The sequence below is a fragment of the Musa acuminata genome, chromosome BXJ2-11 (assembly GCF_036884655.1).
Source record: "Musa acuminata AAA Group cultivar baxijiao chromosome BXJ2-11, Cavendish_Baxijiao_AAA, whole genome shotgun sequence".
NCBI classification, from domain to species: Eukaryota; Viridiplantae; Streptophyta; class Magnoliopsida; order Zingiberales; family Musaceae; genus Musa; species Musa acuminata.
In genome coordinates, this window is record NC_088348.1 from 3,295,820 (window position 1) to 3,308,498 (window position 12,679).

At 39.0% G+C, this 12,679-nt stretch overlaps 1 protein-coding gene across 1 annotated transcript; it reads left to right on the plus strand.

Annotated features, from left to right (window-relative positions):
* The first annotated feature begins 1,967 nt into the window (after nt 1-1,967).
* Nucleotides 1,968-12,679, plus strand: LOC135626293 (uncharacterized). Its single transcript, XM_065131499.1, has 5 exons — nt 1,968-2,577; nt 4,073-4,497; nt 10,156-10,561; nt 10,965-11,552; nt 11,750-12,679. Exons 1-5 carry the CDS (start codon nt 1,996-1,998, stop codon nt 12,659-12,661), a joined length of 2,913 nt encoding a protein of 970 aa, XP_064987571.1. The 5' UTR covers nt 1,968-1,995; the 3' UTR covers nt 12,662-12,679.

Here is a 12,679-nt window from a genome sequence, read left to right on the forward strand (position 1 = left end):
AAATAAACCCAAACTTTCCTGGAATAATCGTCAATGAAAGTCAACATATACCTAGCACCACCCTTAGACTGAACATAAGCTGGACCCCAAAGGTCTGAATGAATATAGTCAAGAGTAACTTTCGTTTTGTGAACTGCCGGAGAAGTGAAGCTGACTCTTTTCTGCTTTCCAAAAGTGCAGTGTTCACAAAAATCAAGTGGTCCAGTACTCTGTCCGCAAAGTAGACCTCTTTTGCTCAATATGCTCAAACCTTTTTCGCTCATATGACCCAAACGCATATGCCATAATTTGGTGATGTCAGAATCAGACAATGATGATGACGAAACTGCAACCGAACCTGTGATAATAGTTCCCTACAGAATATACAAGCTACCAGACCTACAAGCTTTCATAACAACAAGAGCATTTCTAGAAACTTTCATAACTCCACATTCAGCTGTGTATTTACACCCAAGGGCCTCTAGGGTGTCTAAAGAGATAAGATTCTTTTTTAAATCAGGAATATGTCTAACATTAGTGAGCGTCCTCACAATACCATCATGCATTTTAATTCGGATTGTGCCTCTACCAACAACATCACATGCGGCATTATTGTCCATCAAAACAATTCCACCATTACAAGATTCATATGTGGAAAACAAATCCCTATTGGGACACATGTGATAAGAACAACCCGAATCTAAAATCCATTCATTTTTAGACATCGTCCTGTCATCAATAGTAGAAAAAATATTTCCAACATTCTCATCAGTTGCTACACTAACTTCAGCAGACTCAATAGTTTTCTCAACAAGTTTTCCCTTTTGCTTTAATTTATTTTTCAATTTAAAACAATCAGATTTAATGTACCCCATTTTATGACAATATCTGCATTCCAAATTTCTATGTCTGGATTTAGATCTAGATTTAGATCTACTAGTGTCAAATTCTCTTTTATCCATTCTCCCCCTAACAACCAGACCCTCAACCTGATTCTCTCTACTTACCCCAGTGATATTCCTGTCTATCTGCTCCTTAGATTTCAGTGTAGATTTAATTTATTGATACAAAACTATTTCTTTTCCATAAATCAAAGTATCACGAAAATGCTTAAAAGATTGGGGAAGAGAACACAAGAGTAATAAAGCCTTATCCTCATCATCAATTTTTGCATCTATATTCTCCAAATCCATAACCAAAGAATCAAACTTATCAAGATGTAAGAGTATAGATGTACCTTCAGTCATCCGAAGCATATATAGACTCTGCTTCAAGTAGAGACGATTCTCCACTGTTTCTTTATATACAAGGCTTTAAACTTGTCCCACATGCTCTTAGCCGTAGTCTCCGTAGCTACCTCCCGTAAAACCTCGTCAGAGAGATTTAGAATGATGCTAGATCGGGCCTTCTTATCCATACCCGCAAGATCTTCCTTTGACGTACCATCTGGAATGTTCTCAGCACCCTGAAATGCCAAATCAACTCCGTCTTGAACCAGAATGGCCTCCATCTTGAGTTGCCAAATGCCGAAGTTGACATTTTTATCGAATTTCTCGATAACAATCTTTGTTATTGTCATCGTTGCGACAATAAAACGGAAAGAATAAAAGCGAGACAAGAACACCAGATATACGTGGTTCGATCAATTGACCTACATCCACGGACGAAAGAGGAGCAAATTACTACTATAAAAAGGGACACTTACAAATGCCTTAGGAAGATATTCTTAGGCCATAAAACACCTTCAGCTTACTAAACAAGAAAAACCCAAACCGTAAGCACGTTTTCTTGTCTGATTTTCCTAATGTGGGACTATGAGACTTGCCAAATTAACAGAGACTAATGGGAAGGAAGCAACTTACGTTTTGGGGCCGGTGTCTTGATGGAGACCGGACCAAGAAGACCGAGCGGGAGGAATCGTTAGAGATTTTTAGCCTATATATAGGCGTCCTAACTTCGAGTTGTTTGTGACCAAATCGAGAGAGAGAGAGAGAGTGTGTGTGTGTGTAACTAAGCATGGATCCGAGACTAGAGGAAGCAGCTTATGCGGGAGACCTCACTTTGTTGCGGCGTTTGCTACAAGAAGACCGGCTCCTGCTCCACAGGCAAGCCATCGCCGCGGCTCACCTGTCGGACAGCCCCCTCCACATCGCTGCATCGCTCGGCCACTCCGACCTGGTCCGGGAGATCCTCACCGTAAACCCGGAGCTCGCGCATGGCCGCAACCGCGAAGGCCTTTCCGCCTTGCACCTGGCCGCTGCCCAAGGCCACTTATCCGTGGTGAACGAGCTGCTGCAGTACGCAGCCGCTGCCAATATCTGCTTGGCGACCGACAACGATGGCTTCATGCCGGCCTACACTGCAGCCTTACGAGGCAGGCTTGATGTATTGACTGTGTTACTGGATTCGTGCCCGGAGTCCGCGCGAGCTGTGACATCGCAAGGTGACTCCATCTTTCATCTTACTGTGAAATCAAACAGCTTCGAGACCGTGCAGTTCTTGCTGAACAGAACGGATGAGAACGATGAGCTACTCAACTCTGGAGATGCGAAAGGCAACACCGTCCTGCACCTTGCTGTGGCCAGAAAACAGCTCCAGGTAGGTATTCCTGATCCCGATTAGAGGAAATAGATTTAAATGTCTTCTTCTTCTTCTTCACAAGGTTTTTATGCGTCCCGTACATCTTGAGACACAGCCTTGTCATAGCAAAAAGATACAAGTATTTTGCATTTCATTCACGAAAAGCAAATGGAAATAGTAAGGAGCTACATGTTCAAATTAAATTCAGACACAAATAAAACATCATCATAGTACAACATAAATCTCATAATATTTAGATTTAATAATTTTAGAAATTTAAATCTCCTAAAAAATAACTTAGATAAACAGAATTCTGGTTTTTCTCCATTACCCCCTTTATTTGAAATAAGTTCTCGATGAAAATATCATATTAAATAATTATTTATGAATATGACATAATATTAATAATGATGTCTAAGAGTGCTTATTATTTTAACACGTTCAATAAATATCTTGGGTGATAATCCTTTCGTTAATGGATCTGTAATCGTAAGGGCAATGCTAATATGTTCAATTAATATTGTTTGTTTCTAAACTTTTTATTTTACCGCTAAATATTCCATTTTCATATGTTTAGCACTCTTATAGCACTCATTTTTAAAGAAGAATACTATTAGAAAATTATCATGATGAAGTTTTATTTTTTTTAAAAGGGTAAATCATGAAAACGAGGTTTGAGCTCAATATTTGAATTGTAGCCTTAAAGCATGTCACAAACTAAACTTCTATAATGAATGTAGCAATGATGGACTGCTTTGCCCTCATCCACAAAATTGCTCCTTTGACTAAAAGGAACAAATAGTCAAGTGTTATTTTTTTATATCAACACATCTAGCAAAATCTGAATCTGAACATCCAATTACTTCGAGATTATTTGATCTCCTATATAATCCTTCATTACTTACAAATATTTTAAAATTTTCTTTACAACATTTGAATGGTCAAATTTAGGATTAATTTGATATCTGCCCAATATTTCAATAGTAAAACTAATGTGTGAGCTATTACAAGTTTGGGTATTCATTAAACTTTCCACGTAGATACATAAGGAATTCTTTTCATTTGTTCTAATTCATTCTTTGAACATTGGATAAGGTCAGACAATTAAAACACATCTAAACCATATCTAAAGAGTTTAATTCTTGCACAATTAAAACATCATTGTGCACAACATAAATCTCATGATCTTTAGATTTAGTGATTTTTATAATAAAAAAAATCAACTTTAATTGAAAAAAAATACCTTGACATAATTCTACTTTCCCTTGTTTTGACATATGCTATCGATGAAAATATGATCCAAGGATGGAGAGAGGATCATGTTCCAAATTTATAGTGACAAAAGATATCTTTCGTCAAAATATTAATTTAAAATTAATATCTATTCATTAGGAAGACACGTCTATCCGAGAATTACATCTTTTATCGTTAATAGATACGATCATTTAATATCATAAGAATCAAAAGTCATGTGTGCCACCTTAATTATGACACATAGCTCGAATGAATGCAGATTGTGAAGTTGCTTCTGGGATGGCGAGGTATCAATGCCAACGCCACCAACATGAGAGGCGACACCGTCCTTGATATGCTGCTGGATTCACCCTGCCAACAAGGAGATCTATTGTTGGGAGAACTGATTCGAGCAGCAGGTGGAAGAACCGCCGCAGAAGAAGAAGGGAAGCCTCAACCGAAATCGTCACCGAGTGATGCCAGAGCCTCTGCCACTGTCGCCTTACACAGAAGCCGACTAAATTGGTCTGAACCTAAAGAAAAGTACAACAACAAACCAGCAACACTAATGGTGGTGGCGACGTTGATCGCCACCATCACATTCGAAGCTGGGTTGAACCCCCCAGGTGGGTTTAACCAGAAAGATGATGTTGGTTCCCCCTACACTTCTAGTCTCAAGTTATTCCTGCTGTTCGACATGTTCGGGTTGTTTGCATCCTCGAGCATCATTCTTTTGTTGATATGTTGTGTTCCCAGACGGAAGAAAACGGTGATGGGAATCCTAAAGTGGATTCTATGGCTGGCGGTGTTCTCGACGGCGTTAGCATTCTCGATCGCCATTAGGCGAATATGATTCTATCCGCCCTACACTACCATCCTTCTCATGAGTTGGTTCGGAATCCTCAGTCTCTTCATGGCTTGGGTGTGCTTTAGAGTGATCAGGTGCGTATGGCGCAAAGGTGGAAGCTGGAAGAAGAAGGATAGAGAAGGAGAAAGCCACGGAGGCCCCAGAAGGGCTGTTGCCATCTGCACCAAGATTGCGGTGGGCGTGTTGATTATAATTCTTTTAGGCGGATTTCTTATTGTAAATATTGCATCTTGATCACATAAAGGATGGCCCATGTTCGATAGATGATATTGGAACCAATTATCTTGAGCCATAAGATCACAAAAAATATACCTAGAGAACATTTTTATGATGCAATGGATAATTATAAGATTGAGATCATAATAAATATACTCAGAATGATTATACATATCATCTGATTATCAAGAAATTGTGGGAACATGCATCAAACTCGCTCGAGGAGCATGAAGTAACGATTTATTGAATCAAATTTTCAATCTACGCTATATAATTGATCTTGTGAGATTGAGTCGACATATCAATCAAATAGTTCGAGTCCACACATCGTGTCATGCTACCAACCTAATAAGGCGGGATCCCTCATGACATATCGGCCAATGAAAAGAGAGTGTCTACCTAATGGGAGTGATGTATCGGTGATTGCCTACATGTCGTGTCTCCCATATCATATATAGTATTGACATATCGACTAACTAAATTATCATCATGTTTATTCATTTATTTTTTATTTATAAAAATATAAATTAAAAAAAAATTATGTTTATAGATAGACTAATTATCCTATATCATGAATAAATTAATAATAATAATAATAATACCTTGACTACTTACACATCCAAGAGACAAGGAAAGAATTCTTTCATCTTTCTAGACCTGAAGACACAAATATCTAAAATTCAATTGTTAATTTGCAAAATATCCTTCTTCCTAAAGGATCAAGATTCTTGTTGACCCAGCAAATTTACAAATCAGGTATCTTCTCAACTAACATTATCATTAAACGAAGATCACAAAAATTGCAAGTCAACGTCAACCCTAAGATACATTTTTTTTGTTTTTCGCAAGAAAGAAAGAAAAAACTTATTAGATAGCATGGGTACAAAAGTCACCCGAAAGATCTGAAGTAATAATCAAGAAAATTTCTGAAAGCCACTCCCCTTGCCAAAAAAATATAGAAGCTAGATGCACTCTAGCGTAATTCAATTCGCTAGGTAGTTGACAACTCTATGTGTATTTTCAAATTATTAATTATTTTTTAAAAAAATAGGTTGTAAATAATAAAAAAAGGCATGCCAATAAAAATCTTCAAACTGAAAATGGGGAAAAAAATCCCAAAAAAGGGTCATAAATCATACATATGAAGGGTTAACAAACATTGATTTGATCTCTTACACAGAATGCTTAATTCCATTGGAATTCTGCCACTTGTACCATCCAAATAAATATTCACAATAAATGAAAGATTTCGACTGCTAATATATCGATAAACATTGCTTCAGCGGATCCTTGAAATGGAGACATCCTGTGTAGATTTTTTGTTCCCACTCCCATCTTTCTTTCGCTGAAACTGCTTGGAAAGTGATGATGGAGGGAACCATGTCGGCTTGTCCCAAAGCGTGGATGATTTTTTTTTGTTCTTTTGAAAAGTAAAGAAGATTATATTAGATCAGCTAAAGCTGCAAAATCCGAAGAGGTCAAAGTCGTCCAACGAAGACGAGAAAAAAAAAAAAATTAGCATCGTCATGAGCTACGAGATCGAGAAAGCGATCAAAATATTGAAACCGGACAACTTGAAGGAAACGGACGACCGGGATAATGGTATGGAGACCCACGAGTCTCGCTGTTAGGGTTGAAGAAGTTGATAAGCCGGACAGGACACCAAGGCGATGTTAGGTTAACGTGTTCAGCATTGGAATTAAATTTGTTCAAATGTCATAAAGAGGTTCATTGCATCAAGAGGGAGATTCATTACATCAAGAAGAAAAAATGGATTAAAAGTCTATAGAAAAATAAGTCAAATTGGTTATTGGTTCTCGAAAGGGTTTCTTGAAAGAGAATGATTCATCTTGAATACAATTAATATAATGTATCTTTGGGGACTATATAAACCTCATATGTTGGGTAATGAGTCAAATAGAGTTTTTGAAATTGTAAAAGTGTTTTTCTTAAGAGAAATATAGAAGATTGAAAGCTTGTCATACTCTTCCTCTATTTGATATATCTATCCCCAGATTGACAAAAGAAAATTATGACATATGGTGTATCCAAATGAAGGTTCTTCTAGGCTCCCAAGATGTATGGGAGTTTGTAGAAGATGGATTTGCTGAACCAAGTCCAGCAGAAGAAGGAGCAATGAATGCAGAAGGAAGAAAACAACTCAAAGAAAGAAGGAAGAAGGAGAAAAAGGCTTTGTTCATAATCTACCAAGGCCTTGATAATACAATGTTCGAGATCATCGCTCCAGCAAATACTTCAAAGGAAGCTTGGGAAATGCTTCAAAGAGCATTCGGTGGTGTTGATAAGATAAAGAAACTTCGTCTACAAGTTTTACGAGCCGAGTTTGAGAAATTACAACAAGGTACTTCTGAAACCATTTCTGATTACTTCTCAAAAATCATTTCTATTGTTCATCAAATGAGACGAAATGGTGAACAAGTAAATGATCAGAGAGTAATAGAAAAAATATTGAGATCTCTAGATCCGAAATTTGATTTTATTGCTGTTGCGATCGAAGAATCTAAAGATTTGGAAAAAATATCTTTAGAAGAACTTATGGGTTCCCTTCAAGTTCATGAACAAAGGATTACAAAAAGAGGAGAAGAGAAAACTATGGAGCAAGCACTACAAGCTAAGTTTGCTCTTGAAAATAAAAGAGAATCAAATTCTCAAAGAGGAAGAGGACGAGGACAAAGAGGAAGAGGAGGCAGAAATCAGACCAATCAAGAATCTCCAAACAGTAAAGATGTTGGAGAAAATTATAGCCAAAGAGGCCGAGGTTATTGTCGAGGACGTGGCCGAGGCCGTGGACGTGGCAGAAACTCTAAAAGGTCTGAAATACAATGTTATGTTTGCAAAAGGTATGGACATTATTCTTTTGAATATTATTATAATCCTAACAATCAAGGTGATAAGGCAAATTTTGTTGAGGAAGAAAAGAACGTAAATAAGTTTTATTAATGAGTTATGATAATTTGAAAGAGGACCAATCTATGACATGGTATCTAGATACAGGAGCTTCAAATCACATGTGTGGCATCAAAGAGCTATTTTCATAAATAGATACAAGTTATTCCGGGATTATTACATTTGGCGATTTGTCTCAAAGACCAGTAAGAGGTAAAGGTAAAATTCTCCTTGAACTTAATAATGACAAGGAAGTATGCATTTCAGATGTTTATTATGTTCCTGATATGAAAATTAATATTTTAAGCTTGGGACAATTACTTGAAAAAGGATATGAAATTGAGATGAAAGATATGGCTCTCTCAATTCATGACAAGAATAAAACATTGATATCACATGTGAAAATGGCAAGGAATAGAATGTTTCCTCTACATTTGAGTATTTTTTATCAATCAAATTGTTTTAAAGCTGATATTGAGGATATTTCTACACTTTGGCATCTTAGATATGCTTATTTAAATTTTGAGGCTTTGAAAATTCTAGAAAAGTATAATATGGTGACAGGAATGCAAAAAATTGATCGCCCAGCAAAACTCTGTGAAGTATGTGTCATGGGTAAACAAGAAAGAAAGCCTTTCAAAGTAAGAAGAACAAAAAGAGCATGGCATCGACTCGATCTGGTGCACTCGGATGTTTGTGGCCCTATCAATCCAATAACACTTGGAGGAAGCAGGTATTTTCTTACATTTACTGATGATCATAGTGGCAAAACTTGGGTTTACATGTTAAAAGAAAAGAAAGAAGTTTTAAGCAAATTCAAAGAATTTAAGGATTTGGTTGAAAGACAAAGTTGTTGTAAGATTAAATGTTTAAGAACAGATAGAGGTGGTGAATATATATCAAATGAATTTGAAAGTTTTTGTAGAAATAATGGAATTCTACATCAATTTATCATGCCATACACACCTCAACAAAATGGTGTCTCGGAAAGAAAAAAATAGGACTATCCTTAATATGGTCCGATGTTTGTTAAACGAAAGAAAAATTCCTAAAGAATTTTGGGGTGATGCTGTTGCTTATGCAGTTTATTTGCTTAACAGGTTTCCGATAAAGCGAATTAGTAATGTTACACCAGAAGAAGCATGGAGCTTACAAAAACCAAGAATTGATCATTTGAGGATTTTTGGAAGTGTTGCATTTGCCAAGATACCAGAAGAAAAGAGAACAAAATTAGAGGATAAAAGTCAGAAATGTATTTTGCTAGGTTATCCAGAAAATTCTAGTGGTTACAAACTCTACAATCCTATCACAAATAAAGTTGTGATGTCAAGAGATGTTGAGTTTGATGAACAACAGATTTGGAACCGGAAAAGTGATGAGCAGCATAAGCAAGCTATAATTTCAGAAGAAGATGATATAATATAAACAAGCACCGAAGTTGCTTTGCCAGAATCATCACCTAGATCAGCTAGGTCACATGATTCAAGAAGTCCAATTATAAGAAGGACAAGACCAATTCAGGACCTATATGATGTGACTCGAAGGATTGATACTAACAATGATGAACTTTCTTTATTTTATCTTTTTGCAGGATATGATCCATTAACCTTCGAAGAAGCTTATAGAGATGAAAAATGGTGACAAGCTATGAATGAAGAGATTCATGCAATTAACAAAAATAATACATGGGAGCTTACTACACTTCCAGAAGACCACCAAGCTATCTGTGTTAAGTAGATCTTCAAAACAAAAAGAAATGCAAAAGGAGAGGTGGAGAAATATAAGGCCAGATTGATCGCGAAGGTATATAAACAACAATATGGGATTGATTATGAAGAAGTATTTGCGCCAGTTGCTGGATTAGAGATAGTAAGATTACTTATCTCTCTAGCAGCTCAAATGAAATGGAAGATTTTACAAATGGATATCAAATCAGCATTTCTTAATGGAGTTCTTGAAGAAGAGGTATATATTCAACAACTTCGAAAGAAACTTGCATGCTAGATGGAACAAGTTTAAGGGGGGAGAATATTGGAATTAAACTTGTTCAAATGTCATAAAGAGGTTCATTGCATCAAGAGGGAGATTCATTACATCAAGAAGAAAAAATGGATTAAAAGTCTATAGAAAAATAAGTCATATTGGTTATTGGTTCTTGAAAGAATTTCTTGAAAGAGAATGATTCATCTTGAATATAATTAATATAATGTATCTTTGGGGACTATATAAACCCCATATGTTGGCTAACGAGTCAAATAGAGTTTCTGAAATTGTAAAAATGTTTTTCTTGAGAGAAATATAGAAGATTGAAAGCTTCTCGTACTCTTTCTCTATTTGATATCTCTATCCTCTCTTCCTATCAACATCAACAGAAGTCTCGTAAGCACGGCTGTTGAAGTCTGCAAAAACATCCAATTTTTCTCCGAACAATTGCGCACGCTGTTGCTATCCCACTCGCCGTTCGGCTTTCGTCTCCCTCGCTGCGTTTACACCGCATCGATTCCTTGGGATAAGATGTTTAAACGGGACTGCAGTGGCCACTGTGAGCTCGATGACCCAGTCGTCTCTTTGGCGTCTGGTGAGGACAGGCTCAACAAGAAGGAGGAACTGCTCCAATCACAAGCCTCAAATGGACGGCAGAGCCACTGTGAGCTCGATGACCAAGTCGTCTCTTTGGCGTCTGGTGAGGACAGGCTGTACAAGAAGGAGGAACTGCTCCAATCACAAGCCTCCATTATCTGCAAGCTTGTTTTCATTCATCCATCCCTCCTTCCTGATGTATCATCATCCAGATGGAAATAGGGTGTTGATGAGGTCTGTTTCGCTGAAACTATTTAAAAGCTATATCATAAGTCCATCATGTTTCATCAACATTCTCAAACACATACCGCACATCGACTGTCCCAGTCTCGCTTCATTCTCTAGGTAGTTTCGGCGAACGAGAAAGCAAGCTGAGGAAAAGTATTCTACCAAGTCCAGACTAATGGGATGCAAGTCCAGAGGAAGCAACTTACCCTTTTGGAGACGACTTCTTCAACAAGGCCGGCGTCTTGATGGAGACAGGACCAAGAAGACCGAGCGGGAGGAATCGTTAGAGATTTTTAGCCTATATGTAGGCGTCCTAACTTCGAGTTGTTTGTGACCAAATCGAGAGAGAGAGAGAGAGAGTGTGTGTGTGTAACTAAGCATGGATCCGAGACTAGAGGAAGCAGCTTATGCGGGAGACCTCACTTTGTTGCGGCGTTTGCTACAAGAAGACCGGCTCCTGCTCCACAGGCAAGCCATCGCCGCGGCTCACCTGTCGGACAGCCCCCTCCACATCGCTGCATCGCTCGGCCACTCCGACCTGGTCCGGGAGATCCTCGCCGTAAACCCGGAGCTCGCGCATGGCCGCAACAGCGAAGGCCTTTCCGCCTTGCACCTGGCCGCTGCCCAAGGCCACTTATCCGTGGTGAACGAGCTGCTGCAGTACGCAGCCGCTGCCAATCTCTGCTTGGCGACCGACAACGATGGCTTCATGCCCGCCCACACTGCAGCCTTACGAGGCAGGCTTGATGTATTGACAGTGTTACTGGATGCGTGCCCGGAGTCCGCGCGAGCTGTGACATCGCAAGGTGACTCCATCCTTCATCTTACTGTGAAATCAAACAGCTTCGAGACCGTGCAGTTCTTGCTGAACAGAGCAGGTGAAAACGATGAGCTGCTCAACTCCGGAGATGCGAAAGGCAACACCGTCCTGCACCTTGCTGTGGCCAGAAAACAGCTCCAGGTAGGTATTCCTGATCCCAACTAGAGGAAATGAATTTGTCTTCTTCTTCACAAGGTGTTTATGCATCTCTGCACCTTCTGATACGAGAGCTTTCCCACAACAAAAGATAAATACTCTTTGCATTTCAATCAAAAAAAAGCAAATGGAAATACCGAGGAACTTCCTGTTCATAGCTCTGGTAATACGATTGAATGCAGACCGTGAAGTTGCTTCTGGGACGGCGAGGTATCGAAGTTAACGCCACAAACATGAGAGGCGACACCGTCCTTGATATGCTACTGGATTCACCCTGCCAGCATGGAGATCTGTTGTTGGGAGAACTGATTCGAGCAGCAGGTGGAAGAACCACCGCAGAAGAAGGGAAGACTCGGCCGAAATCGTCACCGGGTGATGCCAGAGCCTCTGCCACTGTCGAGTCACACAGAAGCCGACCAAATCGTTCTGAACCTAAAGAAAAGTACAACAACAAACCAGAAACACTAATGGTGGTGGCGACGTTGATCGCCACCGTCACATTCGCAGCTGGGCTGAACCCCCCAGGTGGGTTTAAGCAGAAAGATGATGGTGGGCCGACTCCCCCCATTGCAGAAGTCAATTTTGATGAGAGTTCAAGTGAAGGGGAGGCAGTTCTAAGAGATGATCTCGAGTTATTCCTACTGTTCGACATGTTCGGGTTGTTTGCATCCTTGAGCATCATCCTCTTGTTGATATGTTGTGTGCCCAGACAGACTAAAATGGTGACGGGAATCCTAAAGTGGATTCTATGGCTGGCGGTGTTCTCGACGGCATTAGCATTCTCGACCGCCATTGTGCGAGTATTTTCCTATCAGCTCTACACTGTCATCCTTCTCATGAGTTGGTTCGGAATTCTCAGTCTCTTCATGATTTGGGTGTGCTTTAGAGCGATCAGATACTTGTTGCGCAAAGGTGGATGCTGGAAGAAGAATGATGGAGAAGGAGAAAGTCAGGGGGGGCCCACAAGGGCCGTTGCCATCCGCACGAAGATTGTGGTGGGCGCGTTGATGATAATTATTTTTGGAGTGGCTCTTATTGTAAATTATTTAGTGTTTGTTTATATATTAAATATGTCAAATAATAGAATAATATGATCTATCATTATTCTTATA

Bases quoted from the DNA above. Each gene is read 5' to 3' on its own strand.
- LOC135626293 (XM_065131499.1), top strand. From the start codon at position 1,996: ATGGATCCGAGACTAGAGGAAGCAGCTTATGCGGGAGACCTCACTTTG. The intron at 4,498-10,155 runs GTTGTTTGCATC...CAACATCAACAG, and splicing joins CTGCTGTTCGACATGTTCGG to AAGTCTCGTAAGCACGGCTG. The intron at 10,562-10,964 runs GTATCATCATCC...GTGTGTGTGTAA, and splicing joins ATCCATCCCTCCTTCCTGAT to CTAAGCATGGATCCGAGACT.